Below are 23,177 nucleotides of genomic sequence, written 5' to 3'. Positions count from 1 at the left end.
GGTCTAAAACTGCTGGGCATGTGAACAACACCTCATCCTGGTTTCCTTCTGTCTTTCTATAGGAAGACTGTATCCAAGGCAATTTTTCCTTAAAGCAAACTTCCAGTATGTCTTTCCTGAAACTTCAGAAGGCATGCTTTTGAAACAAAGAGATTTATGAGATAAGCCATAGATATGAAAATTCAATGACAATTTCTAAAAATTTGTTTGAGAACAACCTTGAAAGGTAATACTAAGAGGAGGACATAATTTGGGAGTCTCCATATCCATAAGAGATGTCAGATCATCTCTCAAGATGGAAGCTTCTGGTAGGTACAGTCTAAAATGCTAGCTCATCCTTGGTTATTAATATTTACCTCTGGAATTTTATTCTTAAATTTGGCTAAAAATTTGCCTGGGAGACACAACCCTCTGGACTGGAGAGAGTGCCAGCCCACAAAGCACTGGTGTGTAACTTCCTTACATATTTCATCTGAACCATTTGGGCAGACGGTTGGTGACACTACTGAATATTCAGATTGAAAAAGCCTTTTCCTTTTGGCTCTGTTAAGCCTTGTGTTGCAGGGGTGTGAGAGTAAAAAGAGAAGGGCAGAAAGACCCAGAGCGCTAGCTCCTGGAAACACAGAAAAGAAGCTGAATCCAGACTTTCTGCAGAGCAGCTCTCTTCTGCCTCCGGGTAACTGATGACTTCAGCCCTAGATAGCTTGAAACAATCTGCCCTTGTGGGAAGGCGTGATGCGTTTCTGAACACACCAACCCTGCTGCTTGTTCTGCAACTGAAGCCAAATCAAAAGGAGGGAGAGTAGTGAGCTGAGCCAGAGCTCTTATTTTTCTTACATACAAAAAGAAATTTTAAAAAATGCACGATGTTTGAGATTATTATTGCTGCACCCTGCTTGAGCCAACCCATGCTCTCTAAGAGGCACTGGCTGATCTTTAAGTCATCAGTTTGGCAGGCTCCAAGGCTAAGGAAAGCAGGGGAACATCACTCAGCACCAGAAGAAAAACTCAAGAAACAACGGTGCATGCCTGGCTGTTGGGGCGACACCCTCCAACCCAGGATCTGAGTCCTGCCCAGTCTGGACCACCTCCCTTTTGACACTTCCTTTGTCCAGGGTGTCCTCCCATCTACTTTTCTGTATGATTTTGTGTGCAGAAGCAAACAATGTCAAAGACTTCTCTGCACCAGAGGCACAAATCAATCCAAGACCTCAGCTCTGTCATTTGACCCCTGCCACGCAGCTGCCAGGCTTCGGCTGCTTCTTCAATCTCTTCCCTGGAACTTTACAGTTTGCCAGTCCATGACCTCTAGAAAAAGATGCAGGGAGTAAATGCCTCTTCCAGACTGATGCAAGGAAAATGTCTGCACCACAATGGAATGATTTCATTTGGATGAAGAGAGCTTGCCAGTCTGTTGTTTCCTTTTCCCTTGGCTATTAGGAAGCTCAAAGAAAATTTCTGTTCAATTACAAGTCACTCTCTCAGTATATCTCCACTTCACCTCACCAATGATAGTTCTTATTTCTCTATTCATGTTATTAGTGGTTCTACTGAATTTATATCATTAACTCTAACTTCCCTCAAGTGATACATTGACTATTTGGACACTGGTGAAATATAATCAGAAAAAACAAAAGGTCCTTACCACGCCTCTAAAATATGTTCCTTTCTCCACTTAGAATTATTCCTATTTCCAATCTGACTAAAATGAAAGTGTCTCCTCATTTCTTCCAATGAAAACTAACTGAAACTGTGAGAGTTGCATGTTTGATCAAATTTGTGAATGAAGAAATACTTCTGGAGGAACAAAAAGGTCTATGGCAAAGCACGAACTGTAAATGACAGCAACTAAAATGTCACCCACAAAGTCCTAAAACACTAAGCTGAAATACTGGAATGAGTGACTCAAGCACAAGACACCAGATGAGTAATAACTCATATAGAAGCTGCATAAACACTTGTATAGCAACCTAAGAGTGTCTCATGCACCCCTTTAAATTTCCTGACAGGTGGTTATTTTAGGGATTAAAAGGAAGAGTCCTTGCAGGATTTTAACAGGATTTGCAAACCAAACTGCAGACTGAATAGCTAAATTTAAAACAACAACAACAGAGGCTTCATCCTTTTATAATAAAGTTCGGCTAGAATGTTGCAGATTTTGATTCAAGGAATCAATTCACTCAGTTGTGTAAGTAAAGTCTTTAAAAAAAATACTAGTGCTTGAAGCTGGGTGGTACACACCTGGAATCCCAACAACTGAGGCAGCTGAGGCAAGAATGCAAGTTTGAGGCCAGTCTGGGCCACTTAGTGAGACCCTGTCTAAAACAAATAAATTAATTAAAAGAGCTAGGGATGTAACTCAGTGGTAGAGTGCCCCTGGGGTCAATCCTCAGTGTTGCAAAAACAAACAAACAAACAAAAAAACTAGAAGCTAATCATCAAAATCCCACCTTTAATATTCTTAAAACTTAAATTTGGTCAACACGGCTCAATTGTTTGCAGATTTAAAAGTTACAATGGACTATATAGAATCAACCTAGTTGAGCCTAAGAGATTCAGCCCATCAGCTATGGCTGTATTTCCACCTCCACCTCCAAAAGAGGGAACCTATAAAGGCTTCTGCTAATTCCCAGGACCAAGCTGATGAAAACAACCAAAGATATACAAAGTCAGTTCTGGCACACATTTTGAGGCCTAAAATGTGGCTAACATGACTGGAACCCATACTGAGCCCAGGCTTTGTTCAGATGGTACACCTTTAGTCTGGGACAGGGTTGGCCATGAAGAGAAAAGATAGTCTCTCTGCATTTGTAACTAATATGTAATTACTACTAAAACTACCAATTATCAGGTGCTTACTTGGGCCAGGCACAGTGCTAAGCACCTTTCCTGTATTCACTTCCTTAACCCTGAGAACAAGCCCATGGAACAGTGCTTTCATTGTCCTTATGCTATCAATAAAGAAATTGAGGCCTAAGGACAATCGGCAAGCAAGTGACAGAGATGGGAGGCAAACTCAGGCAGTCTGGTTCCAGAGCCTGGACTCAATGCTATATTCTTGGCCAAACACCAAATCAGGCCCATAAATGCCTGATTACCTACAAATGAATAAGTAAACAGACATACCAATGAATAAAAATATGTGAGTTCTTATGAGATATCCATGAATACCTTTGCCCATCCACTACTTCTCACTCATATTAAAAATAAGCATTTTAACAGTAATTTTTAAAAGATTATTTCAAGCTAAATAGGGATTTAAAGGAAGAGGTTTCAGAGGTGAAGAGTAGAACTATGGAGAATTCAAACGGCTTACTACTGCTATCTGCTTCTGCTGTCAACTTTCTGCGACGCAAAATCCTTTCTAACTCAGTTTCACTGTTTTCAGGGTCAAGGGATTTTAAGCTTCTTGAACTAGTGGATTTGTTAAGTGTCCCCTAAAGTAAAAACAAAACAAAAACAAAAAGGTTAATGTCTTAATACAATATACAAAAAAATTACAAAAACCAAACCAACAGAACATTACCAGAATTTGAATGGAATTAGGAAACAAATTTGCTGTACATATATTTTAAATGTGCACATCCTCAACAGAGGGTTGAGCATTTAAGAAGATGTTGCTGACGAGGGAGATGCTGGTTTTGCATCAGAAGAGCAGAACGAGAACACCTCTTGATGATGAGATGAGTATGAAATTCACCACTGGGAAAGTCCTTGCCCAATGACCTTTAAGATTCTGATACGTGTTGATCAGTGGAGAAGAGAATGGATATATCAAACTCACCTTAGAAGGGTATCTTGATACAGCAGCCATGAGCCACCGAACCCAAATCCTTGAGGCACTAAAAAAGTGTGTGGCTGATTCTTCAGAGAGAGGGACCCCCCATTGCACACTTGGTGACAATGGTGTTGCGGCTGCAAAGGAAGCAGGCTATGTTCTCCCAGGTGGCCTATCTGAAGAAGGACTGCCCTGATCACACCTTGACTTCAGTGTGCAAGAAGAGAGTTATAAGCACACAGGGAGGCATCCAACTCCATGTTCCTAACAGAGGTGATAGTGGAGGTGCTGTGCAGGGCCCAGAAGACACTGGAGGAAACAAGAGAAGCATCCCGCTGTGCTCCTGCTTAAATTGGCACCGACTTCCAAGAAGACAAAGATCCCTGCAGGGGTTCCCTGCCCCTGTGACAGAGGGAGAGCGATGCTTTCCACCTCCACTTCTAGTCAAGGGTTTGTAGAGAATATGGGTGATGTGCTTCTCCACTGTATTAAGGATGTAGCACTTCAACATTACCAGGTTTTCAGAAGAAAGGTCCGCTCTTTCTGTGAAGTGGTTCTCCTCAGCTATGCCAGAGGCTTGGGGTGGAGGGAGGAGCCAGGAGAACCATGGTCTTCTGATCAGAGGATAAAGGAACTCAAGTCCAATATAACTGGCCAGACTTCATGCCTGAGTCAGAAGGAGCTGTTGTCCACCCAGGCTAATTACCAAGCCAGCGTCTGAACAGCTGAACTCACTAAGCTCTGGCCTCACTCCTGTTCCCCCCTAATGCCAACTTCTGGAAGATTCTAAGAATTCTACCTGCTAAAAAACAGTAACCTGTGTTTCTTCTTTAGACTATAAAATAAAAAAAAAGGTCCTTGTAAAATCAGACGTTTACAAATTTCATATTGATATAGGTTATTATGTTGCTTTTGTTTAGGAAAAGTGCCCCACTCCCCCACCCCCTACTATCTGTTTGAAGTTATAAAAAAAGTATCCTGCTGTCTGGAGGGAAATTGACTAATAAGATTAGGAGACTATATTATTTTGCTGTCAGCTACCTTCACAACTCATGTGTGAAATACTTAGATAAGGCTCATATTTCAATCAGATAAGGCTCATATTTAATATAGTACTTCTTTCTATGGAAGTACCTCTTTTTGCTTTGCACTTACTACAAAAATTCATAAGACATATGAAAAGGAAAGTCACATCATATATAATACCACAGTAGCTTATTTTATAATTAAAAACCACGATGACCTGTTAAATTTAACATTGCAGGTCAGTATTTAGTTATTGAAGAGAAACAGAGTGAAGTATGATTGTCATTGACAAAACAGAACTATAGCTACTTTATAAAACTTGAAAAGCGTGTACTAGAACAACTATCCCCATATCATGTGTATTTATAATACTTCATACCATCTGTATAATATGCTACCAGATGTTTGAAAACTTAGTTATCACTACTGAAATAACTTATAAAATTTAATACTTTGTTTGAATGTCAAGGACACTATGGTTTTTCCTAATCGCTGGTATTAATTCAAAGAAAAAGTGTAGGGTATTTTCTATTGTTAAATTTATCTTTCACAACATCATTTAGTTTTTTTCATGTGGATAACACAATTATTCCCCCAAATTCCTGACTATAGTAAGCTATCCTGTCATACCTGAGATGGAGGAAGTCCACTTTCCAAGTTCTTACCTTTGAGCCTAACTTCTTCCTCCACTTACTGCCTGATGTGGTTGAGTAAACAAATACAAAAGCAAACTTTAAATCTACAGGCAACTTGGATGACAAAGATTCTAAACTCTCAGCAGAAACAAAGAGTTGGGCTCATAAAGTAATCTTGGTTATCTATGGTAGAATAACAGAATTTGAGAATGAGAAATTGGCTCATTAACCATGTGGTACATACAATTCCTTCATTTTACAAAGAGAATTCAAACTCAGTGGTGAGCTGAAGGGTCTGGGCAAGGTCCAGACTGACCTAGGCAGTGCTCCTTAGAACTGAACACTGGGTAACAAAATCTTCTGTTAATTCTCAAACCAGGGTTCCTTCTACCTCACACCACCCTGAACATGAAACCCTCTTAGGCTCCATGTTTGCTAAGTGCTCACTACACTGATCTCAGATGGCAAAATGAACTGTTCAACAATTCCTATGTACTTTGAAAAACTGAAAATGTTTGAAAAAGACCTAAGACAATTTGTTTAAAGTTGTTTTTGTTTTGTTTTTGTTTCTTTGGTTTGGAGCTAACTGAATTTAGATTTATTCTTCAGGAATCACCACTGCCACTTAGAGTGGCTTTAAAATGACTGAAGTGATTCGGTCATTTCCTAAACCTTAAAACTTGTGTAGTAACTATGAGAGATGAACTACACATATTTTATCTAAAAATATACAGCTTTAAAAATTAACTGGAAGTAGGTTTGGAATAATGAGTTGCACCATACTAATACCTTAAAAATTGTACAACTCAAAATATAGAGTAGAGTTTTCCAACTCCCCCCAAATCAGACATTTGTTCCTTCATGTGAGATTTGCTCAGCAGCCGACCAAATCTCTAAGGCTTAGTTAGACCTTGAGTCACATTCCACTGCAAAATATCCTTTACTGAGCTGCTTCCTGGTTCAGTCCTGGAAGAGAACTAACTGAACACATATTTCCTAGTGCCTCTTGGCACACAAAGGTGCTTGCTCTCCACTCCAGCGTGAAACTATGAGCTTTTTGGTGTTTTTCTACATTTGCTTCTCATTTGCTGTGATTGTAACGCTGGGTACCACCCTTGATAATCCTAATAGTCAGAATCCTGGCAAGAAGCACCAGAAGCAAGGTGAGCTGGGGGCTGGTTCTGCCTCTCTCATAAGAATGTGCCTGGTTTCCTGACTCCAGTTGATTGGGAGTTACAAAGAGTCTGCTGTCCCTCAACAGAAACTTCTATTGGGGTACAGGAGAATTGAAGCTTATTGCAGAGGTGGGTACAGGATCATGAGGTCCATTTTTAAAAGATACTTAATACAAAGAAATTATATTGCCAAAATAATAACTACTAGAGATCCACTAATGCCAAATAAGGTAGAACAATCTAATAATAGATCTAGGGCAAGAAGGATGGGAGCAACTTGCAAAATATGACTTTAAAATTTTTATAATTTGTAAATAATTTCTCAAATTTCTCTCCTTGGAGTGGCAAAAAATTATAGAGAATATTATACTTAAGAATATCTTTGGAGCTAGGGGTGTAGCTCAGTGGTAGAGCGCTTGCCTGACAAGGGTCATGTTGTTCTGGGCCTCCCTCTCCCCCAAGAAAGTATTGCTGAGATCCAGTAACTTGCCACCATCCAGAATTGTCAGGGAGGGGAGTAACCTGAATAATCAAGTGTTACCATGTTTCTCATATAAATTTCTAATTTTAAAAATAAGCCAAACACATAAGTCAAGTGCAGTATGTTCTCTATACTAATAGAGAGGATCAGAACTCTCTCCAGCACCTCAGAGTGCTCCTGGGGACATCTTCATCAACATTAATTAGCATCCTAATGCAGAGACAATAAAAGGGACTGTCCTAGGCAGTGCTCCTTAACTGAACACTGGGTAACAAAATCTTCTGATTAAAGAAGCCATTAGATAATAACTACATCGCTTTTTTTTCAGTGGTTTTAATCCTTGATTCTGTAGGTAGACCACCACTGTTAGCCAGTGATACACCTCTCTTCAGGGCTAATCCCACTCACTTAAAACTAAAGCAAACTAATTAAGCCATTCTACGTTAAGTCTACTGTTTGAAGACACGCTTGATGAAAATAATTCTGTTTGCCGTCATTATGTGATGTCTGCACGCAACGCATAATTAGCACAGTAACAACAAACAGGGGCGTATCAGTCCCGCACCTCCGCCCCCACATCACAGACTCACTGTGCAAAATAACGGGATTGGGACTGGAACAGGGTCTGAAAATAGAGCTCTGTGTCTGAAGCACTTGCTACGTGAGGCATTTGTCTCTGAAAGGGACATTTGGAGAGGGCAGCAATTTCCTCCATTGGAAAAAGCTCCCACTTTGGAAAACAGAAATAGAACTAGAGATGGACGTTATGCACTCTTCCAACAAATATGAATTACCTTTAGAAAATGAAATTAGCATATAGAAAGGGTCTCTTATTGTACCCTCCAATTTTTCACTAAATAATTGCTTCAACTGTGGGAAAAAGCAGACTGTGACCCTGAGATGAACATATCTGGGTGGGAGCTCAGGTTTACATGTAGGTGTCAAGAATCCCACTTTCACCCATCAAGGGAAAGCGCTCTCCATGTAAAGCACTACCCATCTATTATAGTGCTGTTATTCACAGACACGTACTGATCCCCACATATGGCCAGACACTTGACCTTCATGCTACAATGCCAGGATTAGAGGGCAAGAACAGGAAACAATGACTTTGGTGGAAGTGTAACCACTCTTTCAGAGTAGAAAGAGCAAAGTGATATTTGATACGTTATTCGAACATGTGATAGAGAAATCCATAAGTACAATCAAGTGAGCTGTCGAAGGAAATGTGAATTAAATGGAAATAAAACAGACAATCACCATAAAAAAATAGACAGTAACAATATTTTCCTTTCCTTTATCCATTAATTAAACAATAAACCAGTATCTATTCTTACCAGTATTCCTTTTAGTTCATTCACTGCACTTTCAGAGCCTTTTGAAGATTCTGGCTACAATTTTGAGAAGGAAAAAAAAAATTACTAGTTATTCAATTTAAAATTACCAACGATATTTTGTATTGCAAATTGTTGACAGCTTATATTGGTGCAATGTATGGCTATATAATTTTAAATTACATCTACGTCTTAAGGTTTGGAAAAAATATTAGCCATGTTAATGTTCCCAAGCTTGAATCGAACCAAAAATTAGAAGTTATACATTTAAAACAAAAGGGCTTGTGTTACCATCTCTTAAACATCATTTTGTACCTCTTGATTATCATCATAGATGGGAAAGATTTGGCAAACATCAGATTTGAAAGATTTGGTTCCAAAATGCTCAGAATTTTTTTATATCAACTGTTCTCTACATGCACAGCTGGACCTCTGCCAATAAACAAGGAAGAAAGAGAAGAGGGTGCAGAGCAGGGAGCTGGCGAGGGGCTAAGCCTCTCTCTGCTCCAGTAGCTCCAGGAGGGACTGGCAGATCTTGTTTCATGAATCTCACAAGAGGACTGAGTTAGGAGAGAAGGAACTGGGAAGAATATAGCTCACATTAGCATGCCTGGCTGCCAGAGCAGTCAGGGGCCTCTGAGGGGCAGCCCAATTATTGCATCTCATGAGGAAAGGTAGGATTTGAGGCAAGTGTTTAGAATCCAAGTCCAGCTCTCTTCTGGACACACCAACAATGAAATAATTTTAAATGAACTTCTGGGTAATTTCTGCCTATTCCACAATACCTAACAGTCTCTGAATTCTCAACCACCTTAAAGGAGGGCAAATTGAGCCTGGGCCCTTATGAAAAGCAGCTCAGGAAAGGCCTCAGATCCCCTGACTCCCACTTCCTTCCATAAAGGATTGAGATAAAGAGAAAACTTGGCAAGATATAGTGATGGGACCCTGGAGCCTCCCATGGCCAGAAAAAGAGTCAAGAAATGGGAAGCAATCAATAACACCACATTCCTTTCCCCTCCAAAGGTAGTAAAAAAATAAGATCCCATTTCAATTTTTTAAAAAATGAAGATAGAAAAAAAACAGACTGAGGCATTCAGTTCCCATGGGCTGGGTTTTCTGTGAATCACACACGCCCGCAGTGGAGCCCAAGCTCTGAGACACCAACTCCAGCTGTCCATCAGCACCACTGCAATGTCAAGGAACTTCAAGACCCTGCAGGTACATTAGTATTTCCCAAGGCAGCAGGACTCCTACAGGGAAGCTGTGCACATCTCAACTCTCATTTCTGAACAAACTGCCCTGCGAGAGGCATGAAGGTGCTGCCTCGCCCCGTGAGCGGCCCTGAGGCGGCCACCTCTGGCAGCCTCTCACATGGGATGGCTTAGAAAAGCGCTGATGGCACTGGGGAGGCAGTCCACACTCGAGCAAGCAGTGACCCTGGCGGTCACTCAGCCCTAGTCTACACAGTTTAATAGTTACCAGCGAATAACCCCGGCATCCACTGATGAGGGATGTTTTCTCAATTTTGAACTGACATTAAACCATGTATAACTGCTGGAAGAGTCATGGGAGGAAAGAAAGATTGCAGAGTGATATTCTGAAAATGAAAGGTACGTGTAGAACATGAATTGCTCACGGTTTAAGAAGTTTCCAACATTGTTCTCTAAACTAATTTTGCTTCTTTATGACACTGCATTTTTCTCTAGTAATAGTCTGGGTTTGCTTATTCTTTCCATAATAGTTGCGGCACGACAGTCGTAAGAACGTATTCTGTTTAAGACAAGCACTCAGACCCTACATTTTCTAAAGTGTTTTCATATTTTATTTCATTTGATCCTGACAACAACTCATGAATCAGAGAGGGCAGATGCTGACCCATTTTGTACAGGAAAAGCTGTAGGGAAGCTGGTGGCAGTGCCAGGGCCCTGATGCCAGCCCTCGACCCGTTCCATGGTCATTCTACACTGCTTCCCTTCTGGTTAATTTTTGTGACCTTTGCTTGGGAAACGGCTTCCAGGTCATTGGGGCACAGACTGACCTGCTCTGCCTGGTTGGCTGAAGTTTCTGTCCCACCAGGTGCACCTCCACTCTTGGAGCTGTCATTCTGCCCTCTTTTTCATCACCTACCCATGCACAGCCATGCCACAGCCACCCCTCCTTGCCTGAGTATCTTGCCTGCCTGTGACAAAATGGTCACTTAACAGTTCACCAGAATTACTACTAGTCACCACAGCAGGAGAGATTCAGGAAGTGCAGAGGGGCACCCTTGAGTACAAGAGAGAAAAACCAGAAAGTCTGGTGAAAAGGAAGAGAAAGAAGGAAGAAAACCTGTCTGTTCACACCTGATCAGAGTAGAAAAAGAAAGAACATTTTTCAAGAAAAATGTCAAGAATTGTTACTGGGTCTCTTTCCAGGTGACACACACATAGGGAGGGGAGCAGTACTGACTGGACTCAGCACCTCGGCAGACCCCGAGGGCTGGCTGCATCTGGGTTGGGAGGCAGCAGATGAGGTACAGGTCGCACAGGCAGACCATCCATCCTCACTCGCTCCTTCAGTTCTGTACTGCCTTAGCTCTGCTCTCCCCTTATCCTGTGACCCCACTAACGTGGAGCCTCAGAAGGCAAGAGTGCTCTCTGTTCTGTCTACTGCCTCATGGCCCAGTGCCTGGCACAGAGGACTCAGCAGATTCCTGACAAAGACAGGAAAGGGAGTCACAATTGTTAATCCCTGTTTGACGTGACAGTACATATCAAAGTCCGTCTAGAGGGGACAGCAGCTGCCTGCAATATACATGGCTTACTTTCTATCCTGATTAGGTTCACACCAAGGGTCAAAAAGTCCCCCCAAAACAGGCTTATACAGAAGTAAAAAGCTTTCATGATACCTTAGACTTATCTGAAACTCAAAAGTTGGTCCTGTAACTTCCAAATTTTTACATTAAAAAAAGGAAATATCAAGGGGAAAGGAGCAAGTGGCCACTGCATACCTTTGCCTTCGGTCTGGCTGTCTGATTAACAGGTCTAAGATGAACTCCCTTCTTAATTCTATCCATCATTTCTTCGACTGCTTGCCTCTTCAGATCCGTGACTTCCTCCGCTGTTCAAAGAAAACAGACATAAATCATCTTAGGTTACAAGAAAACAGCTAATTCCTATCTTTGGTGACTGAAGATTGCACTATGTAATTAATCACAGTGATTTTTCAGACAGTTGCTGAACATAATAATTTACTAAAGTTAGCAGTCACCAGGCAGAAATGGTTTTTTTAAAAAAATTTCTTAAAAGATCTGAAGAGTAAAACTTATACCGATTAAGATCAAATTTATAATATGGAAGTAAATATTGTTTCACCTAGGTTAAAGTAGATTTTGTTCATTCATCAACATAAGAATAAACTTGGATATCTCTAGGTATTTTAAAAATGAGACTGTGTCCCTTTCCAAATAATCATTCATCTTTTCCTCAAATTTCTTTTTTATAAGTTACAATACATTCTATGTCAAAGAAATCAGTCCAAAGCCTATTTGAAAAAAAGATCAGAGATGTTTTTCTTGTTGGAAGAAATCCATAGTCAAAAGATGGATAGCAGAGAAATAAAATCTATTTTTAAACTCCCACCTTTTGTTTACGAATCATGTGGAATGGAAACATTTAAACAAACCTTTTCAAGTCTTTTAAAGCTCTTTATGTTAAAGAAAACATACAGCCAGCAATAATTGTGATTAGGTAATTAAATGTGATTAAAAATTTCAACTATTATCTAACCTTTGAATTATTTTGCTGCAAAACAAATAAACCTGTTGAGGTGTATATCAACTAGATGAATGCAACTGAGTTTAGCTTAAACCTGTTGATTAAACCTCTCTCTTGTAGAATATCTTGGCCAAAAGCACAGAAACACTTTGGAACACTTGTCACCACTGATGTGGTTCTAGAAGTTCTGTTCATCTCCATTTAACTCAGCCAATGTATTAAATTGGAGTGTCTCATGAGGACCTTCTAGTCGGTGCCTTCAGTAGATACCACACTGCCTGACAAATGGTACTTGACAAGGACTTAACTGACAGATGACCTCTGAAGTTTTGGCTTTAACTGGATATTAATATTTTTACTATTTGAGTGAAAATAACCCCCAAAGGCTGGCTTCTAATAGGAGGAGATCACACCTGTACCCTCCAACAGATTGGCACTTGTGTTAGGCCTTGAGCCACAGAGGCCTAAATTTTGGCTGGTGCTTTTGGAAAGGTCTCAGGTTAACTACGGGTATTCCTTCCTCATACAGGAGTGCCCAGGGGAGTAGTGAGGGAGTCGCGAGGTTCCCCCAACCTCTGCAGCAGCACAATGACGGCATCTCTGCCACACTCACCATGTCTTGCAGGCTGCTGATGCACTCCGCACTTCAAAGAGCATTTTGTCATCCTAAGAAGTCACCAAAAAGCTGGGAACTAAAATTTCTCAATATCCAAATAACAATTTTCCCTTCAAAAGTCAAAATAGTATCTTTATCAGGCAACATGGGAAACCTGGTCACCAAAGGTAGAACACATGCACCAGGAAATGAAAAGTGACAGAACTGCAGGCCCATCAATCACGGGCCCTTAAGGGCATCTTCTCCCAATAGCCTGCCAACACCATCAGGTGGACAGACAACACATTGCTGTGGGGGAAATTCGTTTGTTCACCGGCGCATTCATGTGCTACCTGAATCTCTATTGTACACTCTGGTGCTTTTGCTGACCCTGTTCAAAATCAGGAGAGATAAAACCCACATCTGCCATGAGTATGAGATTCATTCCTGGGAACTGAGAAAATAGCTACAAAACACACTTGATTTTTCAGAGAGGCTGCCATTTTGAGTGAGACTGGGAAGAGCTGCGTGGCAATAGGAACACCGCCTACAAACAGATTAGCACTCTGCAAGGAATGACTGAAACCCAATTAAATGCACCATACAAAAACTAATTAAGGCAGACAGATGGAGAATTATGGTCAACACCATTCAAATCTGCTACAGCATCTAACATAGCAGGAATTTAAAGTAGTTTCTTATATTTGCTTGCCAGAATCATAGTGATAATTCAGAGAAGTGCCACTATCTGTATTGTGTACAGATTATAAACCAGGCTTTAATTTCTCAGCCTTTTTCAAATGTAAAAGCTTAATTGGTCTTAAGGAAAAGAAATCGCTCTTATCAGATTCCCTACTCAGGCGCAACACAAGGGCAGAGCTAGGCTGGCTGCACAAGCTTTCTCTCTCACAGACCCTGTTTTTGAAATCGCAAAAAGCAATCTATATGAACTTCTAAACTATTAAGCAGTTCTAATAAATTGGCAAGAATTGCCTACAGAGAGCTCATGGTATGTTTTGTAATTCTTTCTGCAATCACGCAGTTGGTAATTGTCTCACAAAAGCATGTAATCAGTGGGACAATAGAAATATGCAGGATACTGGAGATTAAAGAAAAGGGACAAATGAAGACAACAGGTCTAATGTTATTGAACTGCCACAGGAAAATAAAATCAAATGTTCTTTGAGTTAGTGCTTCAAGGTCAGTCTTGGATCAGAAAGCTACATGTAATTAATTGGGGCTTAAATTTTAAGACCCACTTGAAAAATAAGTTAGCTCCTCAAAAGAAAATAAAAAAGAGAGGAAAAAAAAAACCCCACAGATGAAACCATCACCTTGTTACTCAATAAAATCTTCTGTTACTACCTAGAAGAAGCTAAAATAAATTTCTAAATCCCACAGAATTATTTTTCTATTTTGCTAACTTTCTTTTAAAAAAGAAAAAAAAAAAACCCTCATGGCTTTATGCCATGATGTACAAAATTTAAAAAAAAAAAAAACCAACCACATTGTGGCTGAATAAATTTAAATTTTCTGTATGGTCACTACAACATTGCTAGAATCTACTGAAATCAGCACTTTCCTTGTCTTCCCATAGAACAGGTGCTATCTTGCCCATTTTCCTTAGCTACCATTTTGAGTATTGTCTATGTGCTGGGTCCTACATTTTTCATGGTATGAGACCCAGAAATCCTCAGAACAACTCCATAAAATAGGAATTATAGTATTTATCCCTTACCTACAGGAATGTGTTCCAAGATCCCCAGTGGGTGCCTGTAATCTTGGAAAGTACTGAACCATTTGTATACTAGGTTTTTCCCTATATATACATACTTCTGATACAGTTTAAATTAGGCATAGTGAAAGCCTAGCAATAATAACCAAAAACAGAACTATGATACCAATATAATGTACTAAAACTCATGTGAATGTGGCTGTTTTTCTCTCCACTGTGTTGGTAGCATATACAGTGTGGATACACTGGAAACATGAGATTTCATCACAGTACTACTTTAAATAAGCAATTTAAAACTTATATTTGTTTCTAGAATTTTCCTTTAATAGTTCCAGACTGTGGTTGATCAAGGGTACTGAAATACAGAAAAGTAGACTATAGAAAAGAAGGACTACTGTACTTATGCCTGTTATAGAGATTAGCAAGCTGAGTCACGGAGAGGTTAAAATAAAATCAACAAATTAATTCCTGAAATATATCATAAACTGCAGGCATAACTTTGAAATCTTAGAATTGACCTACTAAATATTCTTATAAACAATCAGCGCTATTAATTCCAAAGTTTATAATAATTTATTTTACTCAGATCTTAAAACTACAACTAAAATATTCCACTGACCTAATTTATTACCAAGCTTTCTAAGGGAAAAAACCTAGGAATTCCCCACTCATAAATTCTGAAAACCTTATCAACCAAATTTTAAAAACCATCATACAGTACTGACATAAGAAAGAAAACACAGTGATAGTGTGACAGTCCCTACATTATAAATGAGAATCCCAACATGTCCCAGATGATACTAACATTTGATGCTCTGCATTTGTTCACTGTATATTTAATAACCATGTGCACAATTAAGGAGACACTATCAGTAACCACTCTGCCAGACAGATAGGATGCTGCTCCGGCCACCTCTAGCTACAGTACATGTCATTCAAGCTGCATAATTTTTAGGTCTCTTCATTGCAAAAATCTCATGAGCAACTTCTGTGTCAGTAATTATTTAAGATTTCCAAAATAACAATCCAGTAGCTCAAGGATATGGGAGGAAATACCGCCACATTTCATCAATTGTTAATAGAATGTCATTTGCATGAGGAAAATACTATGGCTCCTGATGCTGAGGGTTAAGAAGTTCTAGAATACGTTTTTTTAATTAGAAAGATTTTAAATTAAAAATACTTAAATTTTTTGTTGAGATTAGCAAGACAATGTGATCTGTTTTGAAGGAAGAAACATTCTATTCTGATTGCCCTCCTTGAAAATATACTAATTGTTCCCCTAAAAATATGAAAAAAAAATTTCATTCCTGTGTCAGGCAAAATCAATAGCCCGTAACTCAAGAGCAGAGCTGCCCTGGAAATCACCAAAAGCCTCAGGACTACTTGGATTCCTGCAATGCCTCTTGCAAAACAGAATTTGCCTCAAAGTCCCGTAAACATGAAGAAGAACAGATTCCAAAGGGCAGCAGGAAGCAGGCATAGAAAGCCAATTCCCAGAGATGAAATCAGCTTTCATTTGTTTTGGTGTTGCAAGGTTCCTGATCAGAAAAAAAAGACTAAATCCAAACCCAACCCATTCAATACCATGAGTGCTGTCGGCAGCTGCAGAGAAGAGTAAACCTGCAAAAAGCTTGTAATCTGCTCATGGAGCAGACAAGTAACTGGAAATATCTCCAACACCAGACTCCAGAGCGGAAGACATTAAATACTTAAAGGAAAAGAATATGAAGTCGGATTGGGAATGTGGCTCAGTGGTACAGCATTTTCCTGGCATGCACAAGGTCCTGGGTTTGATTCCTGGCAATACCAAAAAAAAAAAAAAAATTAAAGTGAAATGTTATAGTAACTCATACTAATGAGTCATTCATTTGTATTATTAATACTAATTAGTAAGAAGAGGAGAAGGAAGCTCCTGGAACACACAAGTAACCTATAGGCAGAATATAAAATGTGAGTTCTGTGCTCATGCAAGGAGAAGCATGTCATAAAATGTAGGACAACACAATTAGATCTATGATCAGAAATTGTCACACTATCAATGACATGCAACAGCTGGCCTGAAGTGGGGAAAAGAGGTTCTAGAAGGATCTCATGTGTATACCTGGGCTCCATCTAGGCAAATGCTGATGCTTTCTAATAGGTCAGGTTCTACAGGCCTAAAGTGATAGGGACAGAAGTGAGTGGTGGGAACAGGAGGCTAAGGGGATAATTCCATAAAGTGGGCCTACTGTGCTGATCTCTACATGCTTTCTTTTCCAAAAATCAGTTTACCTGCAGCCCTATCTGGCTTAAGTGGACAGTATATATCACATTCCTCAGCAGACTACCTGTTATCTGCAGGAGAAAAGTAGGCCCCAAATAATGTTGGTAGAAGGAACCCAAGCTGGGCACGGCAGCACATGCCTGTAATACTGGCAGCTCAGGAGGCTGAGACAGGAGGATCATGAGTTCAAAGCCAGCCTCAGCAAGAGCAAGGCGCTAAGCAACTCAGTGAGACCCTGTCTCTAAATAAAATACAAAATAGGGCTGGGGATGTGGCTCAGTGGTCGAGTGCCCCTGAGTTCAATCCCCAGGACCAAAAAAAAAAGGAACCCAAGTTACCCTGAAGGGGGAGACTTTTGTGACTCTTTTCACAGATCAGATTCCAGAACTCAAGGAGATAAAGATAGTTCCTTCTAATCATAAAATCTGTAAGAATGTATGGTTAAGAATCCAATTAGAACCAGTCAGCATGGGCCAAGTGACCCAGAGTTGTCATGGCAATGGGGACTTGAAAGTCTGATGTCATTCTGCTGTCAGTCACATGTCAGGAGGTGGACCTGGGCTGGACTCTCTGGAAACTTCTTTGAAATTCCCAACAAAACTAGAGTTCAGGAGAGGCATGCTATCCCTCTCCTGAGAGGACGTCTCCCTTGATAGTGTCCCCTTTCCCTTTTCCTGTCCTTCAATAAACTCATGCTTGTTATTCTGAGTTACATGTCTGTAATCTTTCTGACTTGATCACAAAAATCTGAGTTTGAAGGAGGGCCTGTGTGCTGCCTCAGTTTCCTGGAAGGCCCAAACCTTAACAAAAGGAGCAAGGTCTGGCCCTGCAATTTTCAGCCTTTGCTGTCACAGTGGCTGCCCCCAAACTGCTGACAGCTCTGTGCATCTTCTCCCTCCATTCTGTCTACTGGTGCTGTCTTCTATTTCTCCATCTCCAATGACTTCCAGAGTCCTGTGTATTCTGCCTCTCTCAGCAGTTCCTGAGTTCATCCATCATGCCACCATCTGATCAAAGCCACCGTCAACATCCACCTGAATGGCTACAATCTCTTCTTGTCTATTCTCATCCTTTACAGTCTATTCTCTGTTACTTATTGCAGACAGTGATTTTTTTCTTAATTTAGAAAAGACAAACCTCATCATGTTACACCCCTATTTTAAAAGTTCTCCTGCTCTAGGGCTGGGGTAGTGGCTCTGTGGTAGAGCGTTTGCCTGGCTCATGTGAGGCCCTGGGTTGGATCCTTAGCACCACATAAAATAAATAAATAAATAAAGGTATTGTGTCCAACTACAACTAAAAAATAAATATTAAAAAAATAAAAAGTCTCCTGCTCTTAGGAGAAACTCCAAAATCTTCTCTCTAGCCTCCAGAATCTGGCTCCTGCCTACTGTCAATCCTCCTCTCCGGCTCCCATGCTGCAACCTTAGCAGTGCTCTCCTGGTTTTCTAGCACACCAAGCTCCTACCTCACTTTGCAGTTTTGAACATCCTGCTCGCTACCTGGACTGCACTGACCCTGAACACCTCACCCCGATGTCCTAAATGTATGGCCACTCAGCTTGAGCATCACCTCTGACACCAGAGGTCCACTCTATAACCTCCAAGAAACCTGTACTCCTCCTCCACTGTACTCGCCAAAACCTGTATTTAAACAATCACATATTTGCACAGATGCTCACTTGTTCATACTATGTGTAGTCACAGTGGAATGTGACTTTTATATCTTACATTTCCAGTACCTGACACTGTTGTAGTCCACTCTTAAGTCCCTGATAAAGTCCCATTCGCTTGCTCTCAATTCTACGAAGTCTTTCCTCTAATCCCTCATTTGGGATCACTGCCTGTTACACCCCAAAGCACTTGGTTTTTAATGAAAACATATTTCCCAGTGTACCTTCCATTAGAGTGCCATGTGCATGCACTTATCTCCTCCAATCAATCGACTGCAGGAAGGCAAGGACAGTCACCTGCTTCGCTCTTTCTTTCTTTCTTTTTTTTTTTCCTTTGATGCTGGGGATTGAACCCAGGGCCTTGTGCATGCAAGGCAGGCACTCTACCAACTGAGCTCTACCCCTAGCCACCTGCTTCACTCTTGTAGCTGCTTTCACTCTTCCAAAAACCTGTTCACAAAGTCACACTATTCATATGACAAATGTGTGAACTGTTGAAAAGTTGACATCACCAACTGCTTAAGGTAACCCAGACAGACATGATGCTTACTTGTTTCTGGTGGAGTTGCCTTTTCTTTCTTAGCACCACTGCCACTGGGGTGGGACCGTTTCCGGATCATGGACATGAGGGATCTTTGGTAAAAAGAAAAAGACCAACAGATCTTACTGGAGATTATTATGTACCTTACGATCCAACAGATAAAAATGTACAGATCCTAAATAATCAAAGTCCAACTCTTCTGCAGATGCATGAACACAGAATTTATGTAATCTATTTTCATTTTTGATACTGTTAAATTTTTTCATCTTTTTGAGGGAAAGAAATATGTCTCATTCCTTTCTGTGCAAAACCAAAGTAATCACCAGAGGAAGGGACTGCTATGGTTACTGAAACAATGCATACATATTTACAAAGGAAAACAGATACAGGAAAATATTCACTATGTAAAAATTCATATGTAAAATTCAGAAATGGCTATCGATTTACTACATTTTAGGGAAAAAGAAGAGATGAGAGAATTAGGAAATGTTTCATATAAAAAAGCAGTATATGTTATCAATAAATCTCTACTTGTCAAATATTGGCATAAAAATATCTGAATCTATATGCGATAGACCAACTATTTAAAGATAAAATATATTTAGACCACTGTTTCTCTAGCCTATTTTTAAAATGTATATAAAATTCAAATTATGATAAATTGAACCACATTAAAGTTTTAAAACCTCCATGCGTTAAAGGATATTATAAGGACTAAGAAAGACAAGTTACAAAATAATTTTTTTAAAAAAATCAATGAAAACAGCAGACAACACAATAAAAAAAAATGGACAAAAATATTTAGCTACTATAGAAGGACATCCAAGTTTCTGATATACAAACAAGAAAGCTGTCTGATTCCCTTAATTTTTAGGGAAACAAAAGTTAAACCCATACTGAGATATCACTACTTGCTCATCAAGTATGAAAAAAAAAATGTCTGATAAGATCAAGTGTTGGTGCTGAAGAATTCTCAAACCACAAGGGTATATACACCGATAGTGCCATTTTGGAAAATGGGCATTATCTGGTGGAGCTGAAGATGTACATATCCTGTGATCCAGATAATCCACAACCTCAGACTTTACAGAATCGAAAGCAAGCACCTGGGCTCTAGGATACATGTGCAAGAATGTCACACTGAATTTCTATAATTCCCTGAACTGGTAAGGACTCAAATGCGCATCAGCACCGTGATGGATAAGCACCTTTTGAGACATTCATCAAGTGTATTACATATCATGCACAGGAATGAACCTCAGTCACACAATATAACATGGAGAGTCAGAATCTATTGTGGTGTAAGAAGAGGAAGACACAATGGACATATAAAAATTCCAACTACACAAACTTCAACAACAGGCCACACTGATATTTATAGTAGTATAGAGGCCACTGGGTTTCAGAACACACTACTACAAAGTACAGCACCCTGGTATGCTTAGTACTTTAAACTGAAGGACACTGAGATGGCCCTGGAGGGTCTCTCCGACCTTCTGCTGCCCTCCTGTCTCCCGCCCCTCTTCTTCTCCCAGAGTAGGTAGGACACAGAAACTAGCAATAATACTCTAACCTTCCCTGGTCTTTCTATGTAGGAACTGGCCATAACGAGATCCTCTGACCTACTTGTCTGACAGTAGGTCATGACACTCTCATTCAGAGGGGTCCAACCTTATCCTCAAGAGGAAGGAATGCTACAGAGGCCAGGAACCACTGAACACACAGGCCTTGCTGGGTCCCTCCTCGGCCTACTACCATTAGCTCTACCCCTCCCTCCAGTCACATTTCCATGTGGCTGGCTGTTCCTCCTTAAACCTAAGCATATCAACAGTTTCCCCTAGGTCTTTGGGACTCTACTCTCAAGACATTTGTGTCACATAAGTAAATGGGTTTTGCTTATCTCTTGTTAGCCTGTCTTTTGTTAATAGGAGTGTCAGCAGTGACCCTTACCACCAGTGAAGAAAGGTACGATGCCTTTCTCTATCCCTACAGGACACATATGTAGACAAGACAAAAGTGCATTTAATAAAGGCAAGAAAATTATGCCTCTGTGTATCACCATTTCAACTTCACCATATCAAGCTTCAAACCACTGTCACCCTACATGGAATTATTCAGTGGTAATTTCTACCTCGTAGTTCTTCAAGAACTGTTCTTGTTAGAAGTGGAAGACACAATATCCTATGAACTATGGAACATGTGTATGTCAACCTGACTGGGCCAGAGAGTGCCCAGATATTTGATCAAAGGTGTCCTGGGTGTTTCTGTGAGGGTGATTTAAATGAGATTAACATTTAATTAATCAGAAGACTGAGCAATGAAGACTACCCTCCCTGATGTAGGGGGCCTCTTCCAACAGCGAGCACAACAAAAATGCTGGCCCTTCCCCCAGTAAGGAAGAACTGCTCCTGCCTGACACTCTTCAAACTGGAACATCAACCTTTTCCTGCTTTCAAACTTGAACCATCACCATGTGCTGAATCTTGAGCCTGCCAGCCTCTGGAATGGATCTATGCCACAGGTTCTGAGGGCTCCAGCCTCAGACTGGAACTGTACTACCATTCTTTCTCTATGGTCCCAGCTTGCTGACTCCCCTACAGATCTTGTGACTTATAAGCCTCCCACAACTACATTGGGCCAGTTCCTTGTAATGAATGACTGACTCTACTTGGTCATGTGCCACATAACAATGTTTCAATGACAGAGCATCATATACAGTGATGCTCCCAAAAGAGTATATTATTGCCTAGTGACATCATAACCATCTTAGTTTGTGTAAGTATACAGCATGATGTTTGCAGATTGAAACTGTCTTATTTGCATTTTCTCAGACGGAATTTCCATTGTTAACAACACATGACTCTGTTTATAGCTACTGACATCTACATCTGTACTCACACCTCCTGCTGGGTCTGGAGTATTTTAACTAATGTACCTAGCCCTCTCCCCAGGAACCATACTTGTCCAGGACCTGTCCTTCCTACACTCCTTGTTATTTAGGTCGAGGGGTTCCCCAAAAGCTCCTAAGTGAGACAATGCAAAAAAGTTTAGGGTAAAATGATGGGATTATGAAAGCCTTCACCTAATCAGTATGTTAATCCACTTGAATATTAACTGGGTGATGAGTGTAGGGAGGTAGGGTATGGCTGGAGGTAGGTCACTGGGGGTGTGCCTTTGGGGCACACATTTTGTACCTGGTGAGCAGAGCTCTGTTTCTTGATTGCCATGTCCTGAGCTGCTTTCCTCCTCCACACCTTTCCCCTGATGTGCTGCCTGGGACCAGAGCCATGGTATCAGCCATCTAAGGGCTGTCACCTCTGAAACCAGGAGCCCCAGAGAAACTTCTCTTCCTCTAATTGTTCTTGTCAGGTCTTCTGGTCACAGTGCCAAAAAAGCTGACTAAAATACTCCCCTGATACAAAATGAATAAGGTATGGCCTCTTCCTCTTTCTCCTAAAAGGTAATAAAGCTACTTAAGCTATGGGTCTTAGCCCTCAACCCCCAACACACTTTCCCTTCTACCTATTATCTATACCAGGGTAAATAAAGCACATGGCTCAGGAACAAAGTTGGAAAACCTTGACTGACAGGTTTGAAGTCCATCAAAACGTTTAAAACACATGCAAATGTTTCTTTGACAAGAAAGTATTTCTCATGCATAAAAAATTTCTAAAAATTATCTCCTCTACTATTTAAACTCATCTTAAAATATAAGCCATTCATATTATTCAATAAAAATTGTATTGAAAGAGGCTTATGAAAGAGTTCATGTCTGAGATATACAAAATCCTGAACTTATATCCATTTCTCAGTCTATTTGTAAAGTACTCTTTGGGGGAAAAAAATCTATTTAGGTAATACTTTACTTTTAATTCTAGGGGCTCTGAACATTTCTGAGACTAAAAATTACAGGCCAACAGCAAGATTGTAATTGCTTTTTAACAGTTTTCCCTCCTCAGAGAAGTGACCTTTCCTATCAGCTCAAAATTCTAGACCTTAGAGTAAGATCAAAGTGATGAATGTCTAATTTTAAATGTCAAATTTGGAATATCTCCTACAGATTTAGCTACCCAGGAGAGAAAGAATTTAAAATACCTAAAATTCTTTCAATTAACTCTTGGATCTATCACGTGTAAAAATTATTTAGCCTTAGCTACTTCAATGGCTTCAAGTAGATTATGTCA

General features: G+C 40.2%; 1 protein-coding gene across 7 annotated transcripts in view; it reads right to left on the bottom strand.

Annotated features, from left to right (window-relative positions):
• The window catches only part of Shtn1 (shootin 1), a 99,509-nt gene that overhangs the window by 20,044 nt on the left and 56,288 nt on the right, over positions 1 to 23,177 (bottom strand). For 4 of the 7 annotated variants that reach the window (XR_013436659.1, XM_078043794.1, XM_078043654.1 and 1 more), the window contains 4 exons: positions 19,003 to 19,085; positions 11,419 to 11,528; positions 8,433 to 8,486; positions 3,317 to 3,437 (listed from right to left, as the gene is read on the bottom strand). Coding sequence is in view for 5 of the 7 variants with exons in the window: in XM_078043794.1 (XP_077899920.1) it covers positions 3,317 to 3,437; positions 8,433 to 8,486; positions 11,419 to 11,528; positions 19,003 to 19,085 (368 nt within the window). In the remaining 2 variants the exon portion in view is untranslated. Of the gene's footprint in view, positions 1 to 3,316; positions 3,438 to 3,784; positions 3,916 to 8,432; positions 8,487 to 11,418; positions 11,529 to 19,002; positions 19,086 to 23,177 lie in introns of all 7 variants that reach the window. The other 3 variants (XM_078043880.1, XM_078043837.1, XR_013436700.1) reach the window with 2 other exon arrangements.

This window comes from Ictidomys tridecemlineatus, chromosome 1 (assembly GCF_052094955.1).
Source record: "Ictidomys tridecemlineatus isolate mIctTri1 chromosome 1, mIctTri1.hap1, whole genome shotgun sequence".
NCBI lineage: Eukaryota > Metazoa > Chordata > Mammalia > Rodentia > Sciuridae > Ictidomys > Ictidomys tridecemlineatus.
The sequence above is the reverse complement of the archived record's forward strand: the minus strand, read 5'-3'. Positions and strand labels throughout refer to the sequence as shown.